Source organism: Cimex lectularius, unplaced genomic scaffold (assembly GCF_000648675.2).
Source record: "Cimex lectularius strain Harlan isolate CLEC.00 unplaced genomic scaffold, Clec_2.1 scaffold14, whole genome shotgun sequence".
NCBI lineage: Eukaryota > Metazoa > Arthropoda > Insecta > Hemiptera > Cimicidae > Cimex > Cimex lectularius.
In genome coordinates, this window is record NW_019392637.1 from 2928695 (window position 1) to 2944026 (window position 15332).

The 15332-nt window shown below is 37.8% G+C and overlaps 2 protein-coding genes across 3 annotated transcripts; one reads left to right on the plus strand and one right to left on the minus strand.

The window, feature by feature from the left end:
- Positions 1-373: 373 nt before the first annotated feature.
- Positions 374-2904, minus strand: LOC106671927. Of its 2 annotated transcripts, none has more exons than XM_014402911.1 (4): positions 2678-2904; positions 2506-2582; positions 2082-2434; positions 374-487 (listed from the first exon to the last, which is right to left on the minus strand). In XM_014402911.1, exons 1-4 carry the CDS (start codon positions 2685-2687, stop codon positions 391-393), a joined length of 537 nt encoding a protein of 178 aa, XP_014258397.1. In that variant the 5' UTR covers positions 2688-2904; the 3' UTR covers positions 374-390. The 2 variants fall into 2 exon arrangements, 1 of the variants encoding a protein (XP_014258397.1); XR_001341185.2 differs by having other exon boundaries at positions 388-487; positions 1818-2434.
- Positions 2905-12499: 9595 nt separating this feature from the next.
- On the plus strand, positions 12500-14634 carry LOC106671960 (zinc finger protein 91). The gene has a single exon (XM_014402978.2). The coding sequence runs from the start codon at positions 12656-12658 to the stop codon at positions 13988-13990; it is 1335 nt and encodes a 444-aa protein (XP_014258464.1). The 5' UTR covers positions 12500-12655; the 3' UTR covers positions 13991-14634.
- Positions 14635-15332: the final 698 nt, after the last annotated feature.

A 15332-nucleotide genomic window follows, 5' to 3' on the forward strand; every position in this document is an offset into this window, starting at 1 on the left:
ATCTGTTTACATTTATTCACAATAAAATTCATTAATAATTAATGGAATTAAGAAACAACTGTGGCCACAGGATAATTTTTTATTTTTACCAACCTTAATAGTTCTTAAACGAAGCTCTACAAAATATTCGTAACTTAAGTACAATCTTAAAAAGTCCTGGAATCCAATGACCAAAAGTATAACACAGACCATATGTTGAATAACATTTTTGACTTTGGATTCAGATTCTGCTTAAAAAATTATGAAAAACCTTATCATCGATTTCTTTAATTTAATTTTAAAGAACTCTTCCAAATACCCCCCCCCCTAAAAAAATTACTCATATTACTGTGCTATATTCGAGTTTACGCTGGGAAAATAATTCAAAACTGAGTCTTTTTTTAATGCATTTTAATTTATATATCCTCGACATCTTGCCCTTCTCGCTTGCTCGATGAAGGGAAGCTTGCAGAGTGGGGACATTTGACGCCATACAATCCTTCCCTGTCTGAAAAATAATGCAAAAATCAATTAATTCAAAATTTATTTAGGAAAATGGTCGGATAATTTGGTTAAGAAAGATTAAAGGTGTAATTCAAAAGGCAATTTGCACGGTGACAAAATTTGAATTTGAATCAATCGCCATATATGACCAAAAAATGTAGAATCAGACTTTTATATATAGAAATGCCCAGCCAAATTCCATTTTGGATAATTGTATGTTAACATGGCAATTAATTTAGTAATCTAATCGTTTGAGCAAGCTGTTTTTTTTTTCCAGATGTTCTTCACTTATGCAGTACATCCCATGCAGAATCACCTGACCAAAATGTGGTTTTTGTTCAAGTGCAAACATGCCAGCTTAATTTAGCGATTTATCTTAAATCAGCAGGACAAGGTCAGCAAATTTTGGATTTTTATTCAGCAGCCAGAAGCTTATTTTTAAATACAAACAGTTGCCATACAACATGTACCCAGTATATAGTCTGGATACATTTAATTATATAGTATTGCTTGGATTTAAGAATCGGTTTCTAATTTTATCTAGCCATTTAAAATCTGTTGGAGAGTCTTAGCTAATTTTGGATTTTTTGGGCAAAAGTTAGAAACCGTTTTCAGCCAGATTCAGCTATTCAATCCCAGTATAGAACTTTCCACCGTTGGAAATCTGCAGGACAGCCATAGAAAATTTTAGATTTTTTGGGCAAAAGTCACTTATTACTGTAAAATGGAAGTCAATCCTGTCTTAAATTAGAGTTTGTTGTCCTGAATTGATACCGGTCATTATACATCACGTAGAAACCCCCAGCCGATATTGGCTTTTGGATCAATAGACTTAAAGACACGGAAGTATTGTTTCCTTCCTTGGAAATCTGCAGGACATCTTAGAATTTTTGATTTTTTAGACGGTGACTGACATTTGGACATTATACTTAATGCAGAATCACCCAGCCAAATTGGCTTTTGGATCAGTAAACTTGAAGGCATGGAAGTTTAGGGTGTAGCCCTTGGAAATCTGTAGGACAGCCATAGAAAATTTAGGATTTTTTGGGCAAAAGTCAGAAGCTGGTTGCTAAATCTGAACCTACTGTCTAGTTGTAGCCAGGGCAAATTGGCCTTTGGATAAGGTGAAGACATACCTGCTTAGTTTAGCGATTTATCTTTCCTCCCTTGGAAATCTAAGGTGTTCTATTTTTGGGCATTATATGTATCTAAAAAGACCCAGCCAAAATTGGCTTTTGGATCAGTAGAATACATAGGAGCTTAGTTTTACTTTTCTCACATACAAATCTGCTGGATAGTCTTACCATTTTTTTTTTTTTTGCAAAAATAGATACCTGTTTCTAAATCTAAACTGCACTGTCTGCAGACTGCACTTGTGTAGCCAGACCAAATCGTGTATTGAATCAAGTGAAGTTTAGCAGTTTATCTTTCCTTTCTTGGAAATCTGCTTGACAGTCATAGCAAATTATGGAATTTTTTGGGGGAATCTGAACCATACTGTCCAGTTGTGTTGTGCATCCAGAGCAAAATGGCTCTTAATTTAAGCACTTTGACAATCACAAACAGTCACTGTCCTGTCCATCATGCGAAACATTCACCTTGCAATCATGTGTATGTTCATCTTTGGAGGTGAATTTCTCCTGAATGTCCTTAGAAAGTTGATAAAAGGGTGGGTCGACATCCTCCTCCAATTCCTGCTTTCGAGGGTGGTATCCTTCCCGTTTTCAAAAGACCCCCGCCTCCTGCATTTCTTTGCCTGGACAACCTGGCCCGAACAACCTGGCACGCCTTCTTCGCACCGTCCCTCAACTGTCTGCACCTCTTTGTCTGAGTCTGTGAGGGCGTCGGACTTTGGCATTTCCCTCTCATCTGCAAGGACGACTCCGTCGTAAAGTTTATTGTCACAGTCACATCGGATCTCGTAGTAAAGATCCTTTTTGTTCTTCATTGGCTGGAAAAACAAAATTTTTTCAATAGATTGACATCCAGAAATTGCCATAAATAAAGGACACAGTGACTCACTGTGAATGCCAAGATGGGGTCGAGGGTCTGACAGTACATTTCGTTGACAATTGTGTTACTGGGGCGTTTGGATGCAGCTGGAATTGAAGATTTTTTTGTTTTGAAATTTGTGTTTCCCCTCTTCAATTACTTATCCATGAAATTTCATTTGATGAAAATCTTTTATACTTACTACTTCCCATATGTTTTTTATATTCTCTGTCCAAAAGAGTAAACAAAAATTTCCACCTCCAACCCTAATCGTTTTCCAACTATCCCTTTAAAGTTTTACTGAATTCACTAAAATTTAGACATTTTATTATATATTTTTATTGGCAATCAAACAGCACACCCCAACCCTCTACTATTAGATTACACCTATATTTTTTTATGTATTGTTTTTAATGAAACAATCATATGTGACTATGTAATAAGACTGTGACATGACAACTTTTATGTGTTTTTTTTTATTGTAACCCGATCGTGACTTTTTTGTCGCGAAAACGTGGAAATGGTTCGATCCTCGCCCTGGGCTGTGTTTTTCCGTCCAGGGAAGGCTTTTAATCGGAAAATTTTTCTGCTTTTTCTTTTTTTCCTCTTATCAACCCCCGAAACCGCAGGCACCACGCTAATGCCGAAAACCCCCCTGGGGCTTTTCCAGAGAAATTTGTCTGAGTTAGAAAAAAAATTTAATATTCACTCGAACCAAAGACGTTCGTTTTTGGTGGAAAATCTATGGGGATGGACGGTAATGGGATGATTTGATTCGTTGAACAACTTGTTGATCGGATATGATTCCATGGAATGCATGAACCATGAGCATTCTGAATCATGTTCAATCATGGCCGCCATGATCGACATAACAGACCAAATGGACTCACTAATTCTTTTTATTTTCATTTTTTGTAACATACTTAAAATATTTATTTTCATGATTTGTCAATTATTTTTCGTCTTACGATTCGCCTTAATGGTCACACTTCTAATAAACTCCAAGTATAATGTTAATAGCAATCTAGTCATCAGTGGTAATTTAGTCACCCGTGACCTATTATGTCATCTATGCATGATTTAGAAGGTAACGTAATCCATGATTTTATTAACTGTAACAACTTTTTAATGTTTTTAAAATAATTACATTTATAAAAATAACTTACAAATTGATACTTAATACAATCAAGATTTATTGATTCCGGAACTTGTTAACTTATACACTGCCGACTAGATTTTTTTTTTACCGGCGAACAACTAGGTCATGGCCAACTAGATCGTTATTTATCGATCTGATCCATGACGGCTCATGGGATCCATGTTCAATCATTGCCACCATGATAGACTAACCATGACCAAGGGCTCGATAATAAATTTCGTTTTCTTATTTTAGAAAAAAAGGGTTAATTTATTTTTATGGTTTGGCTAATATTTTTGTTCATTCATGGCTACTTTGCTGAGTCTGGAAAAAATAAATAAATCCATCCAATGGTTCAATTTTTACTGAACTGCTCCTTTATGGCAAAGCCCTTGAGTCATCTTCATCGCATCATCAAGCGTTCAAGGCTAAAGCGGGGGACCGCNTTTTGTTCGATTTTGGCAGACAATCAGTTCATTTTTTGTGCAGGATTTTTCTCATAATGACACATTAATTACGAACTATAACGAGGTTAAAATGTCCCTCCCTGGACATTTCCCAAACCGAAAATTTTATATTCACTTGGAAAATATCGCAAAGCCCTTACTCCTTTTCATGTATACCAGCAGGAGTTTTTGAAAATAAAAAACGCACTCCCACAAGCGTCATTTATCTATACGGACGGATCAAGGAGCTCCAGGGGCGCGGGAGCTGCGTCTGTATGTAGCCCTAACAAATTTCTTTTCTCTCTACATTATTTCTGTAGCAACTATAGCGCTGAGCTACTAGCAATACGGAAATCTCTAAATTTTATATGACAATAGTAGCTATGTGATGTGCTCTGATTCAGAATCGACCTTGGAACACCCCTATTCAGATGATCCCAGTGTGCAGGAGGTACTGGCGTCACTAGGGAGCCTCCAACTGCAGGGAGCGTTTATTTCGTCTGGGCTACTGGTCATGTAAACATTAAAGGAAATCATTTGGCAGATGAAGCTGCAAAAGAAGCAGCCATTACAGGCCTTCGAATCAGGAACATTTCAAAGGGTGATACGACTGTAGTTTACAAGTCAAAAGTTAAGGGCCGATGGAAACAGGTCTGGACTAATATATCTGAAAACAAACTACGGGAAATAAAGGACTCTGTAGATGCATGGTCTACTTCATTCAGAAATAGTAGAAGGGAAGAAGTGGTTCTTGCACGGTTGAGGATTGGACACTGTAGAGTCACTAGGGGTCATTTGATGGGGCGAGAGGCACCTCCAATTTGCGGAATGTGCTATCAGATCGTCACAGCCAAACATATACTTACGTCATGCACATTATATACAGCCCTCCTGCACTCCTTGCCTATAAGCATCCAAGAAATGCTAGGCGACAACGACGATAGTATACGTAATTTGTTTAATTTTCTCAAACCAGCAAATCTACTCGACAAAATATGAGCTCACACTTATTGTCCTTCTCTATATATACTAGATCAGATAGATAAAGATAAATAGATATAGAATAAAGATACTAAGATAATAGTAATTAGGTATAATAATATATTTATAGATATAGAATAAAGATAAATAAATATAGATAGATAAATGTACTAGGTCGATCGTCCGCGTGGGTGGCTCTAACCTTTATGCCTCTTTGATCTTTTAGATAATGAGATAATCATTGGGACAATCATGACCCTTGGTGGTTGCGCCCCCCCCCCACAAAAAAAACTTTGCCGAATTTTTGTCATCATGACGTATGTTTGTACAAGCGATCAAGGCAGAAGTACATTTCTTAGTTTGTTGACTATTTTCCTTTTTTTTTAAGGGGGGGGGGAACGCAACCACCAAGGGTCATGTTTGTCCCAATGACTAACTCATTATCTAATAGGTAGAAAGAGGCATACAGATTAAAGCTACCCACGCGGACGGTCGACCTAGTACATTTATCTATCTATATTTATTTATCTTTATTCTATATCTATTATTATTATTTATTATCTTTATTATTGTCATATCTAATTATTATTATCTTATTATCTTATTTAATTTATCTTTATATATCTGATCTTGTATATATAAAGAAGGACAAACAGTGTGAGCTCATATTTTGTCGAGTAGATTTGCTGATTTGAGGAAATCAAACAAATTACGTATATTATCATTGTTGTCGCCTAGCATTTCTTGGATGCTTATAGGCAAGNATCTCACGATTTCTGAATAATTAAAAAAAGTCATAGCGGGTCCATTTGATCAGTCCATCATCAAAACTGCCTGGTGGCCATGATTGATCATGGATTGATGGATTGGCCATGAGCCATAATGAATCTGATAAATTACTATCTAGTCGGCCATGATAAGCAGTTCGCGGGTTAAAAAATCTATTTAGCAGTGTAAGTTAAAAAATTACTGACTTGAAATTTCTTGATTATGTGTAGAGATTAGTGATCTCACGATGTCCCGACAGCATCTCACGATATCTGAATAACTATCGATTAACGGTCACTAATCTCTACACATTTCTACACGAGAAGAACGAAGAATATGGGATTTCTTGATTATATTAAGTAACAATTTGTAACTTATTTTTATAAATTTATTATTTAAAAAAAATGTGAAAAAGTTGTTAAAGTTTAATAAAATCGAGGGATATCATTACCTTGTCAATCATGCATACATGATGGAATAGATTACGGGTGACTAAACTACCACTGGTGACTAGATTGTTATTAACATTATATGTATCTGTTTTTTTTGTGTGCTTTTCTTTCTGAGCAGTGTGGCCGATATGAAATCAAAAGACGAAAAAATGATCAAATCAAAAATAATTTGTTGAATTCGTGAGGAGCGGTCAAGAATGAAGTAGTTTAGAAAAACATCTTTTTTATTTTTTGGCAAAAGAATAAAAAAGGTGTTTTTCTAAACTACCTCATTCTTGATCGTTCCTCACGACTTCAACAAATTATGAAACAACCATGAAGAAACACACATCATAAAAATAAATGAACACTTTAGCTCTATAATAATTAATAAGGGGGGCGTCGGTGGCCGCAACGATTTAGGCGTTGACACGGCGCTCATCACTGTAAGGTAAAGGTCCGGGGTTCGAATCTAGCGGCCCTGCATTCGAACCCGACATAGTTACAAATGGTTTTTTTTTTTTTTTCAAAAACACCGGCACCCTGAGGGTTTATATGACCTCTGCTGTTGCGAATCCTCGTAAAAAAAATAAATAAAAAATTATTCAGAAATCGTGAGATGCGTCGGGTGTGATGTAGGTTTCAGAAAAACATTTTCTTTATCGTGCCAACGTTTTGATCTTTATTGAGATCATCTTCAGGGCTCAAAGTGTTTGTCTTCTGTGTGCCATTCTTGCGCGTCGTGTTGAGAGTGCTTAAAAAAAATTAATAAGAAAAAAGATGTGATAGAGAGTCCATTTAATCAATATATCATGCCGGTCGTGATTGATCATGGATTGATGAATTTGTCATGAGCCATCATGGATAAGATCGACAAAAATAAAACCATTGGATGCATTTATTTTTATTTCTTTAATTCCGTCACTTTCTAACTGATACATTGATGTTCTAATACTGACTCGACGGTTATTGACGTTTTATTTTTACTGGCCCAAAACATAACATAACCATTCGGGAATCATAAGACAAACGAACAAACCTCGGGGTAAAACTTGCCAAATATTAATGTTGGCTGAATTAGCTAAGGCCATATTCCAGAAGTCTCTAGGTTGGGAGCGAAAATCGTAAACCTGGTCTGTAGGGTATTGAAAATTGAACCGTGGATAACTTCGCCTCGAAGTCACTTAATTTGACGATGGTTTTTAATTATGTGCCAAACATGACGAAGGTAAACATTTCTATTATAAGAAATGTCTTCGAGAGCCTATATGAACTGTGGATCATGGCGATCATCGATGGCGTCACGATGACAGAACCATCACCTCATTATAATTCGTAATTAACGTTTCAAAGATCGTTTAAAAAAAAGATTTCTTTGTTTAACAGATTCCGGTAAAAAATAGTTTTTCGTTGATTTTTCATCCAACTAGTCATGATGACAAAAACACCTCAGGTTTGATATCCTTAATACAAATGTTGGTGATTAGTGACTATTAATCGATAATTATTCAGAAATCGTGAGATGCGGTCTGGTGTGATGTAGGTTTCAGAAAAGCATTTTCTTTATCGTGCCAACGTTTCGATCCTTATTGAGATCATCTTCAGGGCCTGGGATTTACAAACATTGTTACATTTAACTTCCTTCCCCACCCCTTCAAAATCCAACGTATATGAACATAAAATAGCAAAATCTCACCGGCACTCTCAACACGACACGCAAGAATGGCACAATTACACAAAAGACAAACACTTTGAGTGAGTAGAAATACTTTGATTGAATATAAAAAATATATTTTGCATTGCAATATATATTTTCACATTCATTTCAAATTCACTTTTCCACATCCTAAATGTATTTGTTAAATGTAAACATTGTTTGTAAATCCCAGGCCCTGAAGATGATCTCAATAAAGATCGAAACGTTGGCACGATAAAGAAAATGTCTTTCTGAAACGTACATCACACCAGACTGCATCTCACGATATCTGAATAACTATCGATTAACGGTCACTAACCTCTACAAAATATGACAAAACATTCGAGGAAAGAAGACTAGCTACAGGCAGAAAACCCTCTACGACACCCTGTATAATAAATTCTCAAATTTGGACGGCTTTTCAAGCCCTAATTCACCCGAAAATTATTCAAAAACCTCGGTTTTTCCCTTTATTAATTATTATTTGAAGGAATAATTATTTTCCGAAATTTCCTCCTAGAATAAATACAAAACCCAAGGACAGCACCAAATTTTGGGACGAGTGTAAAAATTCGAAAATTTCCAAATTGGATTTTTTTTTTAAATCGCGTTTGTTAGACTTAAGTGCTGTTCGATTTTTTCCCCTTATTAAATATTTTTATTACACCTGTTGCCGGAACGTACTCAGAAACAAACAAGAAAGGGGATTAGCCCGGGACCGTTAAGGCGGATAATCCGTACGACAAAAGGGGGGCCCCCCCATTCGACTACCTGGGCCGTCGGTGCCCATTGAAATTGTAAATTTTCCCAAAAACTATTGTCAATATAAATCCTAGGCTCGGGAGATTTTCGATTTACAATTTACGATCTAAAGGAAAATCGAGTCGAAAAAATAAGTAAAAATTGTAGAAAGGAACAAATCCCAAAAGTACACAATAGGACCAAAGTACTCGCTTTAATTAAGGTAAAATCGCTTGGATTTTCGTCTTTTTAAACTCAAAAAAAGCCGCCGCCGAATTTGAAAATAGAATTTCATTAAAAAACAAAACTGTTTACTGGATTCGTGCCTTCGTGAAGGAAATAAATTTACTTTCTCAGGTGTTTTTTAATTATGGCAAGACTTTTCCATAAAACTACGTAAAACGTGCGTTTCTTTCGTTTGTTGAATTCGTGAGCAACGGTCAAGAATGAAGTAGTTTAGAAAAAAATGTCATTTTTTTGACTACGTTTCGACCTTTTGGGTCATCTTCAGGCCTATATAAATTACAAAATCTATGTTGATTGAAAAGAATACAATGAAATACTAGATTCAAAAGTTATATATACATCTGTATTGCATTCTTTCACCCTGGCCCTGAGGATGACCCGAATAAAGGTCGACACATCGGCAAAAAAATGAAAAAGGTGTTTTTCTAAACTACCTCATTTTTGACCGCTCCTCAAAACTTAAACTACTTCAAACGTTCACTGTGGATCCTATTTTTATTTTTTATTCACTAGTTTTCGAGGTCCGCTTGACAAATTAATATCTTTAAGGTTTTTAGTTGAGATAAAAAAAGTCAGTGTCACGAGCGGAATTCGAACCCACGACCTTCGGAAGATAGGCCGCTGCTCTACCACTTGAGCGATCGTGACTTATTTTTTTATTTTAATTATTTATTCTCTTCTACAGTCGCCCCTTTCACACTACACATTCACTCTAATAAATACACTCGATGCCAGAACACAAAACGAGATATCAAGCACTATGTACAATAAAAGAATTCTGTTTCATACAAAATCGAAACACAAGGCCACAAATGCTCGATCCATTGTAACATTGGGCGGTAAGCCTACACGCTCTCCGTAAGGAGCCAAGGAACGTGTCACATATATGGGACAAATCGAGCGGCTTTCATTGAAAATAAAAATATTTTTAGCTTTTTAGTTGAGATAAAAAAAGTCAATGACACGAGCGGGATTCGAACCCACGATCTTCGGCTAGATACGCCGCTGCTCTACCACTTGAGCTATCGTAGAGCAGCGGCGTATCTAGCCGAAGATCGTGTGTTCGAATCCCGCTCGTGCCATTGACTTTTTTTATCTCAACTACAAATCTTAATTAATTGAAATATATTAATTGGTCAAGTGGACCACAAAATTAGTGAATTTAATATTTTTAGCCTGGATCAGCCAGCATAGGGTATATTTTCTTCCTTTGATGTCCGGTATTCCATTTTAAAAATTTAAATATACACTGCTATGAATAAAGTAGGCACAAAAATTGTTTTTGTAAAAATAAATTCTAATTAGTTTTAAGCATTCTTTAAATCTCTTAAATACGAAAATAAAGATAATACACATTTTTGTGGATCAGCCTAGGGCATATTCTCGTCCTTTGATGTCCGATGTTCCACATTAAAAATTCATAACTCCTATGGGTCTTTTTTCAAATAGAACATTTTTACAACCGCCTGAAAGAGAGATGTCTTGTCTTTCAGCCTATTTTAGCAATATTTGGTCTTTAAGTTAGTATAAGTGAGAAAAAGTAAGATGAAACTGACAAAACCTCACCAAATCCAACAGCTTCCAGTAAAGTACGATTTTTTTTTTTAAATCAATTGTAATTCGTTTTAAGCAATCTTTAAATATCATCATCATAAACACGAATTTTCATTTAAAACAAAAAATAGACTTTTTTGGGCTAGTTTAGTCTAGCATATTTTCGTCCTTTGATATCCGGTGTTTCGCTTTAAAAATTCTTTAACTGCTCTGGATTTTATTCAAATTGATATCAGTGATTGAGTTTGGTGATTTTTCCCATAAAAGTTCTTAATTGACGAACTTATGCAAAAATTTTAAGGATTCTGTTTATAAGGACAAAGTTTTCTTCCATAGTTCCACAAAGTCCATACAAATTTTCTTAGGGGAAAAAAGTAAATAAAACTTCAAAATAGTACGAAAATCAACGTCTTTATCCATGGTCATTAATTTTTAATGGCAAAACAACTTTAATAAATACTCTTTATGAAAGGTATTGGTTAAGATAAAAAGTCAGCGTCACGAGCGGGATTCGAACCCACGATCTTCGGCTACATACGCCGCTGCTCTAGCACGAATTTTCCCTCCTTTTTGCCTTTTTTTCAAATGCCGTGTAATCTATTTGATTCTCGACGACAAATGAAATGGCCACGGAGAGGTTTCGTGAAGATATACTTCAGTTTAATTATTAAATCCATTACAGTTCGTGGTCCAATTGACCAATTAACTTTTTTTCAATTAATTAATATTTATGAAAGGTGTTGGTTGAGATAAAATTCGAGAGGTGAGGTTGAGATGGGAAGTTAGTGTTCGAGCGGATGGAAGTCACGATAGCTCAAATGATAGAGCAGCGACGTATCTAGCCGAAGATCATGGGTTCGAATCCCGCTCGTGACGCTGACTTTTTATCTTAACCAATACCTTTCGATTAATTAATTGAAAAAAGTTAATTGGTGGAATGGGTTTACCCCCTTTTCCATACCATCACCACTCCCCTTTAGCAATAAATCACTGTATTTTGGTCCGATGCAATTAAAAAAAAGGGAATACCGACAGAAAAGCTTAGCGAACGAAGAAGTTTAGTATGAAATTTGACAAGCGTGAATTTTTCAAATGAGGTTGCAAATTTAGTTTTTTTAACTTATTTTAAATTTAGCAGTTTTTGAAAAAAAAATCAAAAATTAAACTGAAAGTTGCAGAAGGTTGCCTTCTTAAAGGCAATTTAACACTCATTTCAATGATTTTTTTTATTTGCCCCAAAAACGAATAGTTCAAGAACTACGAGTATTTTTATGTATGGTAGAGAGTTTGGGGGAAAAATGGAATGTCTGAGAAAGTTAATAGAAATAATTATTCAGAAATCGTGAGATGCGGTCTGGTGATAGGTTTCAGAAAAACATTTTCTTTATCGTGCCAACGTTTCGATCTTTATTGAGATCATCTTCAGGGCTCAAAGTGTTTGTCTTCTGGGTAATTGTGCCATTCTTGCGTGTCGTGTTGAGAGTGCCCGTTATTAGAAATTATGACTGTCTTATCTAAAAAGTCTCTGAGAAAGGATTGACAATCTGACCATGGTACATGCCAATTTTTCTTGCAATTGAGGAGTAGAAGAATTTGATGAACTTTGTCCTACGAGTAGGGAATTACCCTGTATATAAGTTTTGTAGCTATAGGAATAGGATTGATTCCTCTTGAAGGAAAATATATATATTGCGAGTAGATTTTAATTTAAAAATGTATAGTATTTATTCAAGTTTTTTGTCCATTAAAAATTAATGACCAAGAAAGAGGTTGGTTGAAGACGTTTTATTTATTTTTTCCTAAGAAAATTTGTATGGACTGGAGTTTTTGTTTTTGATTTTTTGATTTTGGGGTGGCTTGCGTATGGAAAATATAAAAGGAGCCGAGATAAAGGAAAGGTCCGAGGGGGATGAGACGGGGTGAGAGGTGAGCGGCGAGCGGAGAGGGTGGTGGATCCGAGGGTGCCGGGGTGGGGTGTCCTGTGGAAGGGATAAGTCCGCCGGCGGAAGGGGAACGTCGGCAGAGGGCTCGGAACGGCGATTCAGTCTAAAGGTATCTTCCGTCGGGCCAGTACAGACAGGATGATCATATTCTAACAACGTTGACATGTGATTCCCTCAAAGGGGTCCGGGATTTTTTTTTATTTTTTTTCTTTTCGCCGAGAGTTGGTTTTGACGCGATGATGGAGAACGTGAACAGTTGCACGGACTGCGGTTTAGTGTTCGACTCTTCGAAATCGCTTGACGTCCACCTGAGTTACCACAAGGAGACACTGATGTCGAAATGGGGCTCGGCGTCCGGATCGGCGGAGGACAACAACAACGTGAAGAAGGCGAGGCCGGCGGCAGCCGACTCGAGCGACTTCCACTTCCAGGAGTTCCAGGAGAGCTGCGGGTTCCAGAGGCTGCCGAGGACCCAGTACAGGTACCACCCGTACGGCTACGACCGGCAGGTCACGTCTAGTCAGGTCCAGTGCGACAAGTGCGGCATGTCGATGGACCAGAGCCTCCTCCATGACCACCATGCCCAGGTGCACCCCGTGTGGGAAGAGCCGCAGGCGGAGATCCTCGACCTGGACTCGCACAAGGTCCACGTCTACCAGCCTCCCGAGGAGATGCCGTGGAAGTTCTTCAAGGAGGAGAACGGGAACAGTTCGCCGGACCCCCTGGGGGCGGTGAGCTCGAGCGAGGTGTACCTCGAGGCCCCGGCCCCGCTTCCCCTGCCGAAAGCCGCCTGGAAGAGTAACGAGGCGAGGAGGCCTAAGACGTACAACTGTTCCGCGTGTAACAAGTGGTTCACGTCCTCCGGCCATCTGAAAAGACATTACAACACGACCCTCCACAAAAACGCGGTGAAACAAAGCGGAGGCGTGGACCCGGCGTCGCTCCCCGTGTCGACCCACCACCACCCTCCGGTGGACGAGTACCAGCCGCCCCCGCAACCCCCTCAGCCACCGCAGCCGCAGATGCACCCCCAACAGGAATTCTACTACGGGTATCACCCAAATGGTAATCCCCCCCACGGCGAACATCTCCCGAGCTTCTCGTCGTTGACAGGCGTCGACTACGAAACCGTGGGGGGGGCAGTGTACCGCCAGGAGAAAGAAGTCAGCGTGGTCAGCTCGACGGAAGGCGTCCCGTCCCAGGTCGTCCACAAGTGCGTCGACTGCGACAAGACGTTCAACAAGGCCTGCTACCTGACACAGCACAACAAGAGCTTCCACTCGGGGGACAAACCGTACAAGTGTTCAAGGTGCGGGAAGAGGTTCACACAGGAGTACCTGCACCTCGAACATTTGTCCAAGCACGCGGGAGAAAAGCCGCACAAGTGCGAAATATGTCCCAAGCAGTTCAACCACAAGACGGACCTGAGGAGGCACATGTGCCTCCACTCGGGCGACAAGCCCTACGCGTGCAACTTCTGCGGAAAGGGGTTCATTCGCAAGGATCACATGCTCAAGCACGCTGAGACACACAAAAAGAAGCAAATGTTCAAAAACGAGTACCGTTTGTGATCCGGGCCCACCGGCCGGCTCCCCCGAGACGATAATCAAACCCTGATCGACCCTTTTTAAATATAATAATAAATAAATAATAATATTAATTGTAAAAAATAATAATAATGCAAATTCGTTCGTTAAGTTGGCCACATATCCCAATAGATCTGTGATACAATCCCCACCTACCTCAGCAAAGACTGATTAATAATCGACAATTGTTTGGTTCCTTAATCTTTTGTTTAGTTTTTTTAATTATTTGATTAATTAATTACGAATTTTCTTTATTATTAAAAAAAATTGGTGTTTTGTTCCTTGAAATCTTTTCTAGAAAAAAATTACATTTATAAGTTTTATTGTACATAAATATATATATTATATATAAATATAAATATTATCGAATAAAATATTTGAATTGATTAAAGCAAAAATTAAAGAAAAAAATCAACATGGTCTCGATTTAAAATTTAAACAAATACTCGGAGTACCTTTGTAATTTGTAGTTGTTTTGTTAATAAAATGAAAAGGGAGAGAAGAAGGAAGAATTGTATAGTTGGAAGTTTTAAGGTATATACAATGGAAGAAAATTGACATGGAAAAAAGCCAAATGTATAAAAAAAATAAAAAATTTAAAATAAAAATTTACCTCGTGTTTCAGCAAAGGTAGAAAGCCTGTGTATTGTTTTATATATATTGTAGAAAAACCAACCCCTACACCCCAAACCTCAAAAATCCAGTCTTCAAACCTTACGGTAAAAAAAAATGGTGGCTTGAGGTTTCTTTATTTTAGGAGAAAAGACGTTAATATTTAGAAAATCGAAGGGACAGTGTCAAAAAAAGAAAAATGTTTACGTACTTAGATGTACCAGCTCCCGATATATTAACTAAAATCTACTATCACTCAGAAGCTCACCAACTCATTCACTCAAACTTACCCATTCACGCAGAACTCTCTTGCTCAGTCACTCACTTTCCCTAACTCACTCTCTCCTCACTCATTATCTCTCTGTGTCTATAGACACACTGTCTCTCAGAAACTCACTCTATCTCGCTCACTTAGTAACTCATTCTCTCACTAACTCACTCATATCTCTCGTTCATTTACTCATTCTCCACTAACTCGGTCACTCACTATCTCTCTTTGCCTGACACACACTCTCTCTCTCTCTCAGTAACTCATTCACTCATTCTCTCACTAACTCGGTCACTCACTATCTCTCTCAGTAACTCACTCAGTCAATCACTCCCTCATATCTCTCCCGCCTTCTCGTTCATTTACTCATTCTCCACTAACTCGGTCACTCACTATCTCTCTTTGCCTGACACACACTCTCTCCCTCAGTAACTCATTCTCTCACTA